At 33.2% G+C, this 21,223-nt stretch overlaps 2 protein-coding genes across 3 annotated transcripts in view; both read left to right on the top strand.

Moving 5' to 3' along the window:
- The window catches only part of LOC136987026 (patched domain-containing protein 3-like), a 223,403-nt gene that overhangs the window by 76,074 nt on the left and 126,106 nt on the right, over positions 1 to 21,223 (top strand). The window lies entirely within an intron of this gene.
- Positions 9,235 to 9,693, top strand: LOC136987040 (E3 ubiquitin-protein ligase RNF114-like). The gene has a single exon (XM_067284677.1). It carries the CDS (start codon positions 9,235 to 9,237, stop codon positions 9,691 to 9,693), a length of 459 nt encoding a protein of 152 aa, XP_067140778.1.

The following is a 21,223-nucleotide window of genomic DNA, read 5'->3' as shown; positions in this document are numbered from 1 at the left end:
CAGGAAATAAATGTCGGAACGGAACGATCCGCTATGTGAAATACTATTACAAACCGGAAGACTGCCTAATGTGAAAACTGAATAGTTTTTAGGTACCAAGTATGTACAGTACATAACCTTCTTGTATTCAACTACGCCTGTGCTCGGCATGGCGTAGTTGAATAGTGTCGTGGCTCATATATTATTTTGGTGTACAATCGTGTCTAAACTGCTCGGGTTCTTTTTAGGAGGTTTCTTATCGGGACAACGCTGGACAATGACATGGGAAATGTCGAATACAATGCGTAGCGACGAAAAAGTAGATTCGTCCTTTTTAACCATAGTCTTTCCGCTTTCTGGTAACATCTATCCATTGTTCTTGAAACATCTGAAAATTACAATCAAAAATGTGGTTACTTTTCTTAAGAAAAGTACAATTGTACAATTTTCACTTTCCTGGTTGTTATATATAACAGAGGGAAAGTATAACCATCGATTAAAAAAAAATCACCTCCCAAGATTTTTACATTTCTGGGCTTGGAACACCTCGAGACGTTGAGAAATGTAAAAAAAAAAAATAATAATAAATAAATACAAATTGCGGGATAATTTCTGTATGTATGGATGTTAATGTGTGGGAGGGGGCACGATTTTGTTCAACCTGTTCGGAACTCTATAACTTCCGTGTTTTTTGTAGAAAATCTTTGAAATTTTACCGGGAGATTTGTTTATTAGGAGATCGATGCTATTAAATTTTGGCGGTTAAAGGTCAAGGGAGTGGGGAGATAGAGGGGGTTGTGTGTATCTTGAGTAGGGTCGGACTAAATGACGATTTTACTGGTTATTAGCATTTACATTTGTTTTGTAAAAATAAAAACTCGTCCCTACTCACAAAATATTTTTTTTATTATTCTAAGATGGCAAAAAAGCTTAGTGTTTTTAATGAAATACGATAACAGAAGGCGCAACCAAATGTTGCCTGGAAAGTTAACCATCTCGTTGCTAAATACTTTCCTTTCATATTCTAGCTTTCTTATGAACCAGATGTCGCTCTGGTCGATGATAGTGCTGTAAATCAGTGATTTTCAACCGCCCGTCCACGGACTAGAGCCAAATTAAAGAAAAAGTTTCATCAGTCCGCAGGAAAACATTTGACCATACCGAAGCTGGCGTAGTTGATCACGGGTGGCATTTAAATAATAGAGTTACTGTACGTAACAAAGTACGCACAGCAAGTCTAGATGAGCAAATTAAAGCTTAATAAAAGTGCATAATTCATAGTCGTATTTAATTACTCGGTCTACGTGAAATTATTTATAATTTCACCGGTCTGCGATGAGAAAAAGGTCGAAAAACAGAACGCGAAAGACAGTCGCCGCGTTTTATTTTTATAGGTTAAATGAAAAGCTAATATTTTATAAAATAATGAAATTTTTGAATATTCTCTTAGGCAACGGCAATCCAACGAAAATATTAGATTTTATGAAAAATAGGCGAAAACGAAGATTTCGCGGATACTTCGGTTTAAGGCAGAACGGGAAATTCGCAAGACGACGATATTTTGCCAAAAACAAACCCCGGATTAACGGTGTTTAATAGCCAAGAAAAAATTAATATTAACGTGCAATACTTTCGATTGTGGTTGTTAGATGATTGTTTTAATAAAACCTTTTCCCTGCCGAGGCCTGATCGGTCAGGGAATATTGGCGGCCATGGTTTTATCCGGCACTAGTCGGTAAGCGGGAAATTCAACGGGAGTCGGTCACGATTTAAGCATGGATTGGTTTATGTCTAGATTGACTCTACATCGACGAATAAATTCACCGTTACCACTCTCTTGCCGTAAATAAACCCTTTGTTGCTCAAACACTATTAAGTAAGACAAATTTAAAAACTTGGTGTTTTAATCATCTTTATTTAGTTGATACGCGTACTATATTACACGTTTCGGGCTCGTTCTGCCCCTCATCAGCCAACTAAAACAATAAAAATTCATACAATAAAAAAGAAAAATACATATAAATATATAAATAAAAATTCATACAGAGCAAAAATCACAACCACGTGTAAATGTATCGAATATTTTGTGGGACATACCTCGCAATTGCTTACAAACTTGATACCTAGCCTACTGTACAGTACATATATATACGGGTAATACAGTTTGTTGTCCTTCTAAACAAACATTAAAATTATTACATTTACTTTCACGATACTATAATCTAGTTCTATGATAGTTACAATCATAAAAATTCTATGAACTATCGAGATGCTTTTGAAAACCTACCTTAAAATTTACCGTCACAATACTATGACCAGCCAGACGCGAATACAGTCAAGCCTGTTTTTATGCGGTGGATAGGGACCGCATAAAAAAACGCATAAAAAATTCGCAAGAAACTTCACGAGTGGCTATAAAAAATAGTTTTCGCAACACAATTAAAAAATTCTTATAAAATACCTGGACCATTTCGTGAAGTCGTAGAATTTTCACGAGTAGTTGGGTTCTCCAACTTTGTTTTGGAATATCCTTTAGTTCTCGAGAAATTACAATAAAAGAGAGAAAATTAAAATAAATATGAAATTTTAGACGGCCATCTATCGACATAAATCGAATTTAAATTTCCCGCCGTCATCTGATTGGTTAAAAAAATTAATATTCCTAATTGGCTCGCGTCAGAAAAAAGTAGGTGTGACTTCTGTAAATGACGCTATCGGGAAAGCACCGATGCAACCCGAAAAAGTAAACAGCCTACGTCATTAGTCTAACGGTCCTTGTCTGACCTACTTTTTGTAAAATCAACATTAGAGTAAGCTGTAGTAAGACGTAGTAGTTTATAGTAAAACGGTCTTCTCTAATATTCATAGTACTTTGTAAAGTTTGGATTTCAATTTAATAAGTATTATTTAGTTCAGAAACATTATAAATACATTATTAAGAAGGAGAATATCATAAAAACTTTATTTTTTAGTATAATACAATTTACAAAATCGAAAGTTCGTATATCGTATTATTACGAAAAAACTACATCGAAACATACAAAGTCAACTAATTTACTTAAATTCAGTTCATTATACAACTGTCGATACTCTTGCCTTCCTCAGTTTCCTCAAACAAAATTCGAAAACTTCAATTAATCCTATAAATATTTAAGCGCCATTACTATTCGAATGATATATTATTATATCAAGCTGAATTTTACATAATTTGTAACTGTAATTACAAATATAACTGAAAAATATTTTCGACATAAACCCTAGGCCATAATTATCAAAACAAAATTCTTCAAGTATAAATTTTTCTGATCGAGTAATATGTAATAATAGTTTTATCTATTAGTCTTGCCATATTCTACTTTCTATGTTCACATCCATTTAGTTTCATGTAATTACACTTTAAATGTAAAAAAATCTACCAACAAATTAATTTGCTAATAAAGGGACTACTTGCTAATTAAAGTTTGTATTCTTCTTTGACGTAGTTCTGCGTTTTAGCACTAAATTGGTAGACATGTCTAAATAACACGCTTATAAACACTAAAAACCATAAATGTTTCGAAATTAGAACTAGATAATTATATGCAGAAATAAATTAGTAAACCTATAATACATGCCTTCATTTATATCCAAAGATCAGTTCTCGCTAATTGTCGAAAAATAAATTATTTTCAACTTTTCTTTTTGTAAAGTAGCATATTCTGAAAAACAAGTTCTAAATTCAGAGTAAAATCTCCACCTTTTATCTGTTAAAAACAACGCAAAATGTTTGGATCCACGTAATAAAAATTTATCGCAGTGAACTTCGAAAAAACGAGAAACACAGAAACACCAAGCCGCACTGTACAAAATTCTGCTGATAACTGATTCATCCAACAAATTCTCCCGCGAAACATCAGATGACTGTTATGTCACGTGGTTTTGAAGCTTTTCTAAAAGCAAAACACTAAAAATTTTATATAATTATTTTACTAATCCAGTCAAATTTAAATAATATAAAATGTCTAGATCTGTTTAATAAAGATTAGTAATGTACTATCACTAATATGCAAATTAGATATGACAAAGATCAATGTGGGAAAATTCCCGCCAAGATAAAAATAGCTTTCGGTCACGTGATCACCAAGAAATACGAAGAAATATGTCTAAAGTTTAATATTTTGTATACATATTAATAAATTTTAACTAATATCATCGTTTGAAATTTAATGTTTCTGTAAAAATTAAGCTATTTAATTTGTTTGGCTTTTATAATTTAGTTTCCGAATATTTTACTGTGAAATTCCATTCAGTAAACAGAAACAAAGACAAGCTATTAATTATAAACAGGACAATAGAATAATTTTTACGTAAATTGGGTGTAAATACAGAAAAAAACGAATTATATCAAAGATGGGACGAATATGCTGACATCCCTCGAACAGAGCTCATATACTCATTGTCATTCTCAGCCTGGTTCCCACTTCGACTGTTTATCTTGGTAAAAAGTTAATTTTTTAAAATAAAAGTACATTGTTCTTAGTGAAGAAAGATAAAAGTATCGAAATATAATATTCAGAAATAAAAATATTGATGTATGTCCATATTAGAAATGTATATTTTTTTCGATATTTGAAATAATATCACGAGAAAAACATTAGATATACGAAATACGGCCATAAACAATTTCTTTCTGTCAAATTACGGATTAAACAGGTTTATTTAGAAAAATTCAATAGCGAATAATTGACATTAAATATACAGAGGGTACAGTATGCTTTTTATGTCATAGTATCTGCGTTTACAAATTAACAATTTTTAGTTTTTTTACACATTATTATGCTATAATCTAGGAAACTATGTTTAATACACAAGACATTCTACAGAAAGGGTAAGAAAGGAACGACAGTCATTGTAACTAATGTATTATTAAAAGTTTCATTCATATAGATAATTAATTTTATCAAGATACATTTTTCCAGAAGAAAATTGCCGATGTATCTCGTAAATATAAGTAAATTTTATTATAATTTAGATAAAAACACATTTTTTCCCACGCATGGCTTCTTTCCCCTCCCTCTTACTCTTATACTTGGAATATTCCATTTCATAATTTGATGTAATAATAACGTTTAAAATGATTCTAAATAAAATATTGACACTTAAACTAGGTTAATATATATTGTCATTAGTCTCGGATGTATTCATAAAAATGTAATAATCGATACAGTAACACTTTCTCACATGCCAATGATGAATATTGCTTTCAAAATTAAATATTAGTTAATGACGATCTCATATGTAATAAATCTGAAGATGAATATAAAAATATTTCTACATTTTTTTCATTGTTTTGTTGTTTCTTAAAGTTTAATTTATTTAAATTTATTATACGTAAAGTAAGTTTATTTACCAAATGCTAATATTTTAATCCGCTTTAATATTTCGGTGTAAATTTGAACAACGAGTTTTAAAATTTTAAATAAAAGATATACTGAAATTTTCTTTTATTTACAATGATTACGTCACTTCTACAGAAAGTAGAACACGAGACGACCTTCACCCACATTTCAGTCTGGGGGGAAAGACCGCCAGGCGTCGTACTTATAAACATAACAACCTTTACGTCAGCTACCGTTGTGGATGAAATTCGTTAACTGTCAATTACATTTTCTTGCATTTGATTCGCAAGTTGAAAAAAATCGTCATTACTTAAATGCTTAAAACTTTAAAAAATTATATAAAATTGAAAATAAATTCAAAACTTTTGAAAAAATCGTAAGGGATGGAAAATCAAAAAAGAATTTAATATAAATTAAAAAAAAAAATTTTAGCAAAAAACTACTGCGAAAAAAATTCACATATAAAAAAATTATGTGACAATAAAGAACGATTTTTTCTTTACTAGACGTAACTGTTTAAAATTTTTTTTTTCCTAAACGGAAACGAGAAAAACGCGTGGGAAAATTTTTAAGAATTTTCCCACGATTCTTCTCCACAACTAAGTGGTAGCGCTATGTCTGACTGTTCCACTGTTAAGAGGTTAAAAAATATTTTTTATGCGGTCAATAGGGACAGCATAAAAAAAGTCTCACGTAGAAAATAACTCAAAACCGTACGAAATAGAATTTATTGACAACAGATGTCAGCACTTGACTGCATTGTCTCGTCTATCGTCTGTTTTACATATTTTTGTCCAGGTGGTGTTTTGTTGACTTAAAAAATAAATTATTTCATTTTTCGCATATTCATGCAATAATATTACTATAATAAGTTCATTTATGCTATAATAAGTTTATTTAGCTATAATAAGTCAACGTGAGAATGACAAATTGCACAAGACTAGTCGCCAACTATACCGCACAAAAAAAATCGCACAAAAAAAACCGCATAAAAACAGGTTTGACTGTACACGACAAAAACGTACATTTCTTCCCGACAATCAAACGAAAGGATGATTTCGAAGGAAATAAATTTTATTCTTGTAAATAGATATCTAACTTAATTTTGCTTTCTATTGTCCTGCTGTTTTCACCACTTCAACTACGTAGTTTGTTACAAATTAGCATACTCTTACATCGTATATTGAAAGATTTATTATTGAATTATTATTATGGCAAATTTATAACCAAATTATTGTAAATCGATTTTTATGAAATTTTACAAACCAGACCATTTTTGAAGGCCCTTAAAATTGTTTTTAGGTTATACGTATGCAAATACACTTAATATTCAAGTTTTCAAATCAGGGATAGTCAATTTTGTAATGAACAGTGGGTGTTGAACTATTCGTAACAGCAAACCATGCATTAATGGATGATAATTCACAACCTGCTAAGGCATTTTCCGTTTTAATATATCTTTTAATAGCAATAGCTGTAGAATTAGAAAATAATTCGCAAGCTAATCTAACATTTTGTTGCTGAAATTTTTGACACGTAATACGCTCTTCTTTTAATTTACGGTAAACTTTTATTTCATCGGAATCTATTTGAAGTAACTGACCTTGTTTATTGAAGTTAGAAAACCCGTATCTAAAAACCAATTTCTAATGAATTTTAACAGATGAGGTGGATCTGGAAAATAGTATATATTATTTCTATTAGATGGATGTATTAATTTAGTATCGAATATATTTATACCCAATTCCTTCCATAGTCCTGTATTTTGTCCACCGCAGTCACTAACAACAGGAACAACAGTATATCCTGCATCAAAAAGTTTCGAAATAACGTTAAATAAAAGTTATTTTTTCATTTTAACATCAAAATCACTGTAAACTGGTTGTTTTCAAGATACAAATAGTCCTCTTGCCATCAGTAGCGTGCCGTCATTGGAAGCGATGGAAGCGCCGATTCCACCTTCCAATGACCTTCCCTTGTATTTTATAAAATAAATATTTTCATATTTTAACGTACTTTGCATTAATTAAAATTAATATTTTATTATAACCGCATTATGTATCTTTTACAAATTTCTATACTACATGTGAAAAAAACGATAAGATTGCTACTGTATATTCGAATAATTCAGTGGCGGGAGGAATGTCGAAACTAGGTGTTTCCAATCAGCCAGATTATACAGGCATTGGCACATGCGGTTTACAGAGCACCAACGTCACGGTTTAGCTGATAGAAGCAACACACGCGTAAAGCATCCAATTTTATATCCCGGACCGGTTGTGGGCTGTTAGCCGCCTGCCTGCTAGATATTCGGCCACCCTCGCCCGATTATGTGAATCATGAGCAGACTAGATCAACGGCGGGCAACCCCAGGCCCGCGGGCAAGCTACGGCTCGCGAAAAGTTACTATCCGGCCTGCGAGAACTTTAATAGATTATTAAATTGGAAAAATAACTAATTAATAGTTATTTTTTCAATTCTTTGTAATTTTCGAAAACGATAAGAGAAATAAATAAATAAAAAGTTAATTACTACATTTATTTCATATTTGCAGACTAAAAAAATTACGAGTCACAAGAAGGCGTCAATTAACTACTATGGCCCGCGGAAATAAAGTAAAATTTATTCTGGCCCATGTTATAAGAATGGTCGCCCACCCTAGACTAGATTTATAACTTAACCCAACCGATAGGAATTTACTGGCATGTTTTTATGATAGTTCTGTATAGTTGACAGGAGTTAAAAAAAAATCCATTAAAATATTTGATATATTTATTTCGCGTTTATTCCGCTCTCCCATCTTATATTACTTACGGATTTCAATGTTAAACCGGTGATATTACGATTTAGTACGTCCCAGCTGTAAGGGGATGGAGAAAAAACGTGTACAATTCTAGTAATGTTAAAAAATTAACTGTTACTTTGGCAGCATCATTTACAACCAAATTTAATGAATGAGACGTACTGTACAATGGTACAAAAGAAGCTCTAGAATTTATTTTCCTTAAATTTACGATTTATGTATCGGTTGTCATAAAAATTTCTTTCCACTTCTTTCCCAAGACTACAGATATTCGAGTACAAAGTAACCGGTTTCGACTTATTTCTACTTAAGAAGTAGTTAAATAATTAAGCAATTAGGGAATTAAAAACATAAATAAAACCCAGATGAAAGAGCCGAAATTTTACTTAAACAGAAGCTTAACCGAACTAATCTCTTGCCGAGTACGGCGGGGTCTGATCTCTTCATATTAGATGTAATAAAGACAGAAATTTTTCCAGTTCAATGAGAGTGACCGAAAAGTTGTAAATTTTGGAAATTTCCGTGAACACTCGGTCCTAAAACGAATTAGTTAGAAAACAAACGACGGACAATCTGTTAACTTTGATATATCAGCGTAACCAGAATCAAGTTACTCACGTGTGTGTGTCTCAACTGTACCCATTAAATGCTGTGACTGCGCTTTTGTCACTGTGAAACATTGAGTCGCAAAACGAGAAACATCCTCGTTTTTCGACTCAAAAAGACATTCGGAACAAATTTCTACGAGTTTAATGGCTGGGACAGATCTTCAATAAAAGAAAAAAATAAATAAAAATAGGAAAATATAATTCTGTGTTTTGTCTGCCCCGTCAGGGAAAAAGGCGATTTGTAGGAAATTTTTAAAGCGTTATTAGGCTAAACGGGATTTAATAGGACCACTTCGACACGATAATGCATTTCTTGTATAAAAAGGATGTAAATTTAATAAGTACAGCATCTAAATTAAATTATAAAATGATTGGGTACGAAATAATTGAACGAATAAACAATCCAAACAATTTGTATTGTACAATAATAATAATTTGGCCAATTGTTGGAAATCCACATCGAAGAATGGCAGAAGAATTAGATATTTTTCACGTCAGATGTCCTATTTGTTGGGATGTTTACATCGACCCAGTCACCCTCACGTGCGGCCATCTGTATTGCGAGACGTGTATCGAGAGTATTAGAAAAATCTGGAAAGTTTGTCCGATGTGTCAAACTCCGATAAGCAGAATTGAAAAGAGAGACCGTCGGGTAAAAGAAGTGAAGAAAATCATGGCCACACATTACGCTATCTGCCATTCGTGTGAGGAAACAACTCTCTTATCCGGACTACGCGAACACAGGACAGCATGCGAACAGGCCAAAAGTTCCAACAAGAGTACACTTGCTGGTGCCAAAATCATTCGATGTGGAATGTGCCAAAAAAAGATCGCACCGAACGGACTGTTAAAGCGCCTGAGAAACAAGAAGAAACGTGGACATTCGTTCATCTGTCCGAAGTGCGCTTTGAAAAAATGCGACTAAATGGAGCATCATTTAAAATAGACGTGAACAAAATTTTCAATGAATAATTTTAAATAGAAATAACGCTTCGTTTCGGCGAATCTAAATGCCAAATTTCTGAATTTTCAATCATTAAAATTTGATTTTATTATTTACGAATAATTTCTTTATATACAGAAAAAAGTACACATGCCACTCATATTTAAACCCTTTGTATATCTGTTCGTAATAACAATTTTTTATATTTTAACGGGCAATTATTTATCGTGACGTGGTCACAATGTCGGGCTGCAATTGTTAATCGTATTATTAACTTATTTAATTTAAAATGTATGCTCTCCACCTGAAATTAATAGTGGCTTGCCCCGTACATCACACTTTTTCTATTAGCAATGGAGTCTAGCTACTTTCGGGGGAAAATTTTTGAATTGAAATAACATGACTTCCGATTTGTACCGGAAACCTGGGCCTTTTGCCCTTATGGTTTCCATATCTGGTCTCGGCTTTCGTTTACCTAACTCCGTTGTCGAGATTAAGGAAGGACAGACGGACAGTGAGAATGTATAGGCGTGCAATTTTTTTCAAATTGTAGCTCAACAACAATTTCGTGGGAATACAAAATAATTTGTCGATTCGGATATAAATAAGACAGTGGGCGGATTTATCGGTTTGTTGGGTTAGAATACGAAAAGGGAGGCCATTTCAAAAGTTCCAAAAATTGCTTTTTCTTACAATCTTATTTCGTTTTATAGTAAAATAGGCGAAGAATTGAATACGTGAGAAAGGCAAAACAAGGCGTGCCACAATTGCGGGGAGGGATGTCTCCAGGGGAATATTTTTATGGGAAACCGGTCCCCATTTGGAATAAAACCAGGAAAACACCAGACCGGACCGTCGTTCGAAGGAAAGTAATTAATCTTCCGTGCAAATGACGCGATGAGAGACAAATTTCCAAACTAGAATAAAATAAAATTCTGTATATGCCTTTGGAGCCACCGATACGCTCAATCAATGTCGCGATCTCTCGTATCCGTATGGGTGTTTGGCAACACTTATCCGCCCGAAAGACGAAATACGTAAAATATCGTTAGAGACGGGAATCAGTGGACATACATTTGTAATTGACTTTGACGGAGAAAACCAACGATCTAGAATATACTATCGATACATAGAGTGGTCATGACCTTGGTTACAGCGCTCTTGGTGGCAACGACGGATACTATCGACCAGTTACAATATTCTATCTCGTTTCCTTTACGCAATACAAATACCATGCCCCTTGACTAAAAAGAAAATGGCCAACGTGTATTCACTTTCCTCAAACACGGCGTCGCTTCAGCCACTCTATGTATTATATTCTAGCTCGTTGGTGATAACTTTCAACTGTAATTAAGTGAAACGTTAACGAACGGGGCCCGAAGAATCCAGAACGGACCACATGTGAGGTTGTCGATAGGGGACGCGATGATCAGGACGGACGAGAGGAGTCGTGAGGGCATTTTCATTTTTCATTCATTTAGATTTATTAATGTAACAAGGTTACATGACCTGATGTCGCAAATGCATAATCAGGTATTATAATACAATATATTTGTTAGTTGGTTTTACAGACATGAAATAACAGTACAGTATCCTTGTAAAATTACAGGTATATGTTTTGATTTTACATGACAATTCTTGATAATTACGTACATTTGTTGATTTACAAACATAGATAGTAATAGCATGGATAATACTATGTACTAACAGCAATTGGTTGACACATAGAAGTTAGCCAGTCTTTTTACAAGAAGAGTGTTACAGATGTTTTACATGCAAAGTTATATATACAAAGTATAATTAGAACATACCGTTACAAAGTATAACAATAATGTTACAACAGCTGTAAAACAATTAACAATAAAGCATAAATGCTAATATGTAATATTATATTAACAATTAAAAATTAAATAATTTGAGATTGTATTAATCTCAAATTATTTAATTATTCATTTAACTTAATATTTAATTTATCATAGAGGAGATTGATACGTATCAATCTCCTCCATGAGATTGATCAATCCTGTATGAGATTGATACGTAAGAAAGCAGAGTAACACATACGAGACTGTGACAGTCTCGTATGTGTGTGAACTTTTCATAAGTCCATGGGTATCCTCAGTACCATTAAAGTCCGTGAGTGAGAAGCGCCGCAAAAGTTCGAGGGTGTCCTTAAACACCACATAAGTCCATAAGTGAGTTGTACCACTCGAAAGTCCATTGGATGTCCCTCAGCACCACAAAAGTCCTTGAATGATTTGACATAAAAGAAAGTGAAACCAAAAGTTGCAAAGCTGCACAGGAAGTTGTAGATCAAAACGTGCCATTAACAAGCAGGGGTGATGTTGTATGAAACAACATTCCACCAGAAGTACATCAGTAAAAGAGAAGGATTTTATCAGTAAGAAAACTCAATGGATTGCAGTAACTTGAAGATATTTTTCAATTAATTGGAGAATCAAATTATGAGATTCATTATCTACTGCACACGGGCGCTCAAACAGCTAGCGGCGCTGCTGGTGTATCTAAACACCACAAAATAAGTAAGTGAGTTGTACCACTCTAAAGTCTATAGGTATCCTCAACACCACAAAAGTCCGTGGGTGAGAAGAGCTGCATTATCTACTGTAAACATATGGGCTTCACAGGGCCAAGAAAGATGTTTCTAATCATGTGAGTCCGTATATTGTTTCTTTCACATTCAGTAGTAATACAATTCAAATATATAATGAAGACTGCCATCAGTTGTATTGCAAACAGGACAAAGGTTATTGTTGTGTGTAGTAAAGCGAGTTAAATATGAGTTAAAACGCCCGTGACCAGTATAGAATTGAACAGTTTGGTGATTAACAACAAACCAAGTATTATATATAAGTTTAAAAATCTGAGGAAAAATAGTTTGGTAAGAGACGTGTTAGCATCCCGGTCACGCTGCCATTCCAGAAGCATTTTATTCCATAGTTCCTTTTTTAACTCCTTGGTAGAGATTTTATTATAACTAATAGCAATATTCTCATCACCAGCCGCCAACCCGACAAATTGGTCGGCCGATCATTCCCCCTGTCAGCGCTATGTGAGCATATCCAACTGAAGTAGTATTCGTTGTCGGAGTCAATTAATGTTCGTAGAATGGTAAAGGCTAGAGGATGAGTAGACTTTCCTGAGCATTGTAAGTGATGAAAGAGAATATGCTACTATCGCAATTCTAGCATTATTATACTCCTTCACATCAATCAATAGCCTTTAAAATTGCAAAAAGCTTGGCCTGTAAAACATTACAAAAAGCTCCAAGGCGGAAAACATTATAGTAAATCTTAACATCATTACGGTAGGTTACGAAGCTAGCTCCGACTTGATTTGCACATTTTGAGCCATCCGTGTAGATGATAATAGCGCAGTTTGTAGGAGAGATTTCGTTAAACCTAGACTTAGAATAGGGGTTTAAGGTACATTCGAACGGTGTGTTTTCTTCCCAAGATTCTGCGTCAAAGACATTTGATAGTGGCAAGATGGAAACCACATTTAACATATTTAGATTTTTACAGCTATGGTGAGAAACGTTTAAAATCTACAACAGGGGTGGCCAACAAGTCGATCGCGATCGACCGGTCGATCGCCAAGCCAATTTTGGTCGATCGCTAGCGATGTCTTGACTTAATGTATTATATTTGTAACCGAACGCAACTGTATGCATGCAGTTATGACTCGACTCATAAGCAGCGAGTACACTTCATACTGAAACAGTGTATGAACATAGTATGTATTTCACACTTCCCCTCCCCACTTAGACTATGCCTATGATAACAAGTCGATCGCGACACATTTTTACGATAAAAAGTAGATCTTATGTGCACAAAAGTTGGCCACCCCTGATCTACAACAACCCCGTCGCGTCCTTTGAGATATAGTAGCGATGCGACAAAAGAGGCATTTTACATTGACCGGTATCGGCACCCTCGAGATTTGGCACGCACACACCTACCTGGACCGTCTCCGATTCCATTCATTAGCCACTCGTAGGGAGCTATTTTACTAAGTGGATTGTTTTAAGATTTAAAAAGTAAAGAATATTTTGTTATTTTTATGTACGTTTCTTCACAAAGTTATATTTAATTATAAGTTTCTTTAAAAGTATATTCGTACAATTGAAGAATTTTTTTTTTACTAGGCATGTATATTCGTCACACATTTTGTTTTACCAAGTAAGTTTTTTTTTATAATTTTAATTTTAGCCCTTATATCGTGGCTAGTGATTCAAAAATTTATTTTAAAAAAGTTTTGGCTCAAGACCGTATAATGAAAAAGAAAACATTATTAAAAGAGAAAGACCAATGCCTAAATTAAATATAAATACGTCGACAAAAATATTTCGACATTTTGACGATAAAATTTATGACGAATGACGATTCTTTCGTACAATTGAAGCAATTTGGAAATCGAAGCGGAATAGAATTTAACATTGGTAGACAATATAAAATAAATATTGAAAATTATAACGAGATAATTACGATTAATAGGTATATCTAAATTAATAGACGTTATATGTTTTTCTCAAAGCGAGAATTGGCATTTAGAGGGCGTAGGGAATTTATTGAATCTAATAACGAAGGTAATTATATTGAACTTTCTTATTTATTAAGTACGTCGGATAATCTATTAAAAATACATTTAAAGAAGTATACGGTTTTTACTGGCTTATCGAACAAACGAATACGAACGGGCCCTGACGCGCAATTAATTGATTGCCCCTGTAAGTCGGCTTCTTACAGAAACGCAGCTTCCCTATCATCAAATGTCACGGCACGCCACTGCTTGCCATCGTTATTAAAACTTGATTAGTGGGTAAAATAAGTTTATCCCTCACTTTATCACATTCGTATATACGCTTTACCGAAATATCAGTAAAACTTTAAAATAGAAAATTAAAATAATTATTGAATTATGTGGCTTCATGAATATCAATGCAGTATACGCAGTATTTACGTTCATCTCATCAAACTGAAGAACAGTAAATTTTTCCTCCTCTGAAAGTTCAAAGCCTTTAATTTTCACGATGTTTATAACATCATTTAATATGCCTTGACAAAGATTTATTTTTGAAGCCCATCGTTAAAGCGTCGAAACGGTATTATATATTTGTGTTTCTGTAAAGGCACCTTTCAATATGGATATAACAAAATCTTTTTTATATTTTCATTCATTTTTTCAATATTTCATATTCTCCTTGGATGATGACAGTTTTACTTTTTCAAAATTTCAGATTTATTTGGATCGCGTGCATTTTTGTCTCGATATGTTCAATCTTCATTTTTAAAATAGAATTATCGTGTTTTAATTTAAAATTAAGATCTACTGAAGTTCTACAATCATTTCATTTAAGAGATTCTTCTGGTTTTTCCTGTTTATTTCCATTTAAATTTTTCCTATCAGTTTTTTTTCTATTTTAAAAAATGTTATCGTGCTGTTATCGGCAAGCTTATTATTTGTAGTCGTCATTTCGTCGTGCAGATACTATTTTTATACATGCAGAAACTATTCTTAGTATTTTAAAGTATTTTAGTAATAAATATGTTTAGACCAAGAGTCGCTAAAGTTTTTTAATCGTCGACCCCCTACAAGTTTTCGAAACCTCATATCGACCCCACGAAAAAGTGTGTGTTACAAGCAAAAAAAGCACTTACTATTTTAATACATTTCTTTTAATTTTGCATTTATTCATTTATTTATTGTATATTTGTTAATAATAATTTTTGTAACTGACATCAGTGAGACGAATAAGCTTAATCCTCAGCTCCACCTCATCCTTAGCTTAAGTTTGATAATCGACCCCTCAATCAACCACTTTGGCCACCCCTATTCTAGACTAATAGTTTAGAAGGTAATATTTAAAAGTTAAAGAATTCTATTCAAAGTGTTCGATCCTGACCATGGCTACACAGATAACGGAAAGCGTTAGATAAAATTAAAAGTAGTTGCTGGAATAGGTTTTTTTGTCTATAATCTATATATATAATCGAGACGAGTTGATAATAATAATAATCAGCGCAGAGCCCAAACGGTTAGGAGTTGAAAGTTGAAATTTAGTACACAGTTAGGGTACGTCACGAGAACGGACACTAAGAAGGGATTTTTCGAAACTCTTCCCCGTGGGGAGAGGGACAGGATTATGGCTTAACACTCTCATCAACAATGGAAGTGTTGCGTAACAATGGAATTGTTAAGAGAAAACGACGTGCAAGACGCATATGCAGTTTTTTTTTTCGTTTTTGCAGGAAATCGAATATATTTTTAGACCCATCTAAAAATTCTCTAATTAGTCTGGAAACAAAGGGACCCAATTCTTGCATTCTGTGAAAACGGGTAAGGTTGACTATAACGTAATACATATAACGTAATCTTCGCTATCGTTACTTTTGCCCGAGCAACGCCAGGCCTACCCGCTAGTTTATAATAATCTAGTTAAAGCTCAATATATGAAATAAAAAGATTGAATGTGAACAAAGGTTTTCATTTATACAAAGACTTCAATTGACTTATTTCGATTCAAAGAAGAAATAGAAGTCTGGAAAGAGTTTCTACAGGTTAAGTCATTGCGCATGCGCGTGTAAATCTGACGGACAACGTCTGACAAACGGTCAAAAGTCCTAACAATAGCACTTCACCACTTTAGTGGAACGTGCTAAAAATGAACTTTAACAATGCTGTGTAAGATATAACTGTCCCGAAATGATATAATTTTAATATCGAAATGGCTCTAAGTAATTTTATTTAGGCCTATTATTAATAACCTGTTTATTCTCTTCTTTACTCATTACTTCGCAAACTCGATCTGAAATTGATACTTTCCTTCGTCAGATATTAGACATGTTTTCTGTTGGATTAAGATCGGGAGAACACGGAGCTCAGTAGCGCCCCCAGAGGGGGGCTAAGGGGTCCTGGCATCCTGCAAAAAATAAAGAAAAACACTAGAATAGTTCCCAAAAAGTCTTTTCTTGATTAAATTTTTTATTTTTTTATTTTTTATTTTTTTATTTATATTGTGTGGTGTCTTCTATTTCTGTACTTCTTACGAATTAACGATTACATAAACTGAAAATTTTATTGAATTTGCATTAAAAATTTTTTATCCGTTTAACTCGGCTGCCCCCAAAATTAAATCGCGAGAGATTTACTGATGGGGCCATTCCATAACGTGCACACCGTTGGCCAAAAGCCAGTCTCAATTGGATTTTGCGTTACGAGGTCGCCTCCTCGTTTGGGGAAATTGGAGGAAATTTGAAAACTTTCCTCCAATTTTTTCGCAAATGGCATTAAGTGCATATCCAATATTTACAAATATTCTATAGCATTAATTAATACGATCAAAGATCATCACTAGATTTGTCGTACCATCCCATCCAAATGCACACCACACCGTATCACTTTCAGCACCTCGCTGTTTTCTTGAATGAATTGTAAACAACGAGGTTAAAAATAATGAAAAAAATAAACTGTAATGAAAAACATGAAAATAAATACAAAATTAAAAATTAATTAATAGTGAGCATTTAAATTATCTAATATAGTAACCCCTTCATAACTAATTTAAATACAAGATTTTCATATTTAGTCATATTATTTTACTAATTTCACTGCCTTTTCTTTACGTCTAATTTATTTTCATTTTTTGCAAAGAGTATTTAATTCATTATTCCTAACATCGTGCTAATAACTTTTTCCGGTCATCTGGCCCATTCACGTTGAATTTCTTTTCATCACTTCATGTATAGGAGACCGGGGCAACTTCGGCATACGGGGCAAGTTCGTCAATCGCATTTTCTTAGAAACAAAATAAAAGGAGACTCTGGTTAGAGGTTAGGCAGTTGAGTTTTATTGGTGGCTTGTTGAGTGTGGTGTTTGTATTGTTCTCTAACAAGCGCAGTTGAATTAACAAGTAAATTGTCTTTTTCATTCAATTTCATATAATATTTTGCTTCCATTTATATAGAATTGGCATGTTTTGTTATAATTCCATAATAACGAAAGTTGCTTTTCCTGTTAGAAGGATAAAACTTGAACTTATTCACGTGGCCAGATCATGGCTTAGTACCCTGTTCTCAGGGTTCTACTTAATGTTTCGAAATCATGACTAGTGGGGCAAGATCGGCAGTGTTGCGATCTTGCCCCTGATCGTGTTTTGCTATGGTTTGATTAAATTTTCGAAAAATAATTAGGTCCAATTATTGAAACATTCTAATTTTATTTCTGCAGAACTCTACAAAAATGGTTAGGAATTATAAAAGAAAAAAAATTGATAAATACGACCAAGAAACTTTGAGACAAGCAATCCAATACTACCGGGATGAAAAGTAAGCCTGAATTCTGTCTCAAAGATATATGGAATTCCTCGGACTATCTTACAATACTGGATGAACAAGGAATTTTCCGCGCCCGGTATTCAAAATAAAGGCCGATTTAAACCTGTGTTCACTCCCGAACATACAACGCAGCCGTTGCCATCTTCCTCTTTATCTCAAATTACCATGCCCATAGGTGAAAGGAATAGTTGTACAGAAAATGAAACGATATTGAAAGTTTCTGATATATCTCCACTTCCGAAACCCAAAGAAACGGTTTCCAATCGGGGACGCAAACAACAACAGGCAGAAGAAATAACTGGATCCCCATATTAGAAGCAACGGAAAGCCAAGGAAAAAAAGTAAAAAATCCGGAACTTGCAGAAGGCCAACGGTTTTAGAGAATCCGGATTCGAAGTTAACTAAAAGAAAGAGGCAAAAAGGTCCTAAGGAACCGGAAAATGACGGTAAAAATACTTATTGTATATATTGCAATGAAAGAATATGGCATTACTCAGGAGGAGTGCTGTAAATGTAAACTGTGGGCTCATGTGGACTGTACGGATGTAGAAAAATGAGTATGCTCAATTTATTTGTGATATGTGTAGAGAATAAGAGAATAAACGATATGATTTTTTATTGCTTTTACATTGCTTTAGGATGTTTTCATTTATTATCTGTTTGATATTTTTGCAATTAATTTTTGTTTGCATTTTTTTTAAATTTACATATATCTTTGAACTTGCATTTCGTTGTAATAATATTAAATAGGTTTTTGGACTTGTATTTCTTTGTTTTAATAGTGAATTCCAACTTATACATTGTTAATAACACAAATTTATATACCTGCCTATCCTGCCCAATTACTGTTGCCGAAGTTGCCCCTGGTATAGGGGCAACTTCGGCAATCGCTATCTTTTTGTAAAGTTATTATTATTTTAATTATTTTTATTTCCAAACTTATTTTAACCAGTTCTATAGTAAGGTAACATTCTAGTAAACAATAAACAATGCTTTTATTTCAGTTTACAGACGTATTTGTTACAAAAAATTTAACTTATTCTTAACGTGCCGAAGTTGCCCCGTGTAAACTGGTTGCCATTTCATTATCGGTCCACGTCACGTGATATTTAGTTTGTCTTTGTGGCTGTTATTAAGGCAGAATTTCTTTCATTCTCTTATTTTGTAGACGATTAGACGACATTCTACCCTGTCGATTTTGACACATTTATGGCCAGACCAGATGCAATTCGCCTCAAACTTCTCGTAGAATTGCTAAGTGTTTTACAAATTAAAACGGTTAATTTTAAATTTAATATGTTTGAGGGAATTCGGTGACTTCCGGATGAATTTGCTGCCGCATCTTGGCCACTAGAATCGATGTAATTTAGCAAAATATGTCGAGAACGATTTCCCCTATTAATGAGGAAACTTTTAATTTATCAATTATTCCATAAATATATTCTATAGAAATTCACAACTGATTTGCATTTTGTATTCTCCTCGCGTATTAATTGCAATTTAACTGCAATTGACACGATTCCAATAGTTTCGTGTTCGACCAAAAACGATAATAATAAGAAATTGTAAATATAATTTGTTTTTAAAATTTTCATTATGGTCTTGTATAAATGGGAAGAGAATATAAAGATTTTATTCGACAGATGGCGATAGTCGTCCGTGGATGGAAACACTAGTGTCGGTTGCCATAGAAACCGGGTGTTCTCCCTCCGTAGTCGAGCGCCGTCTAACAACAACACGGGAACTAAGTGGAGGTCGATAGTCGATTCGACGGATAATTACCGGCATTTAATGGCAGAGTTGCCGGATTTGGCTACTTTGCGCCAAATTTGGTTACCCTTTTATTAGTTTGGCGTAAAAAATATTATTCGGCGCATTGGCTACTTTTGGGGCTACATAAATTCGACTCGGCTGCATTTTTGTCTATGTATTTATAAATGTATTATTTGAATAAAAATGCACTTTAAAACGGTGTTTCGCCGTATTTTGTTAATTAGAGATCCAAATAAAAACAAATGTTTGTGCTTTCCAAATAAATTTTTGTTTGCCTCCTTTATAATAAATGATTTATCTATTTCTAAGTAAAAATTGAAAGTGTCTGTAGAAGTAATTTTTTAAAATATCCTCTATTCGTGATAAAGTTTTAATACTTACTACTATAATCTAGACACGTTAATCCTAAAATAATAAAAGAAGAAAAAGTAATATTAATTTTCCTACAGTTATTTAATTTGAAATGTTTGCTGAGATTTCTTTATTAAACTAATATGTGCATTTTGGGTTCATCAATACCATTCATCGATTTGGTTTTTGTTTTTCTGTTTTAAACGATGTTTTAAAACTGATTTTAATTTTTCCTTATGCTATTCTCCGTGATAAATTTAATATTGTTTTTAATATTCTAATTTGTTTTTGTAGTCTACCTTCTGTTCTGTGGAATGTAGGAATTTTTTATCTGTTATTATTATTAATGTAGAGTACGTATTGGCTTAATAAAGAAATCTGTAAGTCAGCTTTCGAATTAATTAAATAATTGTAGTTTGATAAATCCTTCGTAATAGCAAATTAATAACTATTAAGAATATTATATAGAAAAATGAATATTTTATAGTCCGTCTTGGCAAGATCGTTTGTCGCATAATTCGTTGCAATCTACTTGGCAAGATAAACTGAGTGTTCTCGACATAGTAAATTACCGTGTGTGCATATATTTTGAGTCTTGCCATCCTTATTTCCGGATCAGTTTACAGGCCTGTAAACAGGCCGAAAACATTTATTGTGATTAAAGTTATTGCTGGAAAAGCACGAATGGTGCGTTTTTTTATTTTATCGTCAAATCTCGGGTTATTAAAAAGAAACTTTTTTTAGTTGGCTACTTTTGAGCTACATTTTATAAAATTTTTGGCTACAAACACTAAAAACATCTGACAACGCTGTTTAATGGTCGAAACAGCCATTAAACCTCGACTTTACGTAAAGCTAATTCGGCGCTTTTCATCCGCCCTGCTCTTACGGGAAAATGCCGGTGTTAGATTTTACTGCAAGTTTTAGCAGTAAAATTAAAAGAAAAAATTCGTCCGAAACAACCGATCTAAACCTAAATTTTATTAATAAATAATCAATAATTATTTTGGAACAAGTATTTCCTACACAAC

The sequence above is a fragment of the Centruroides vittatus genome, unplaced genomic scaffold (genome assembly GCF_030686945.1).
Source record: "Centruroides vittatus isolate TY-2023 unplaced genomic scaffold, ASM3068694v2 scaffold_1444, whole genome shotgun sequence".
Classification (NCBI taxonomy): Eukaryota; Metazoa; Arthropoda; class Arachnida; order Scorpiones; family Buthidae; genus Centruroides; species Centruroides vittatus.
The sequence above is the reverse complement of the archived record's forward strand: the minus strand, read 5'-3'. Positions and strand labels throughout refer to the sequence as shown.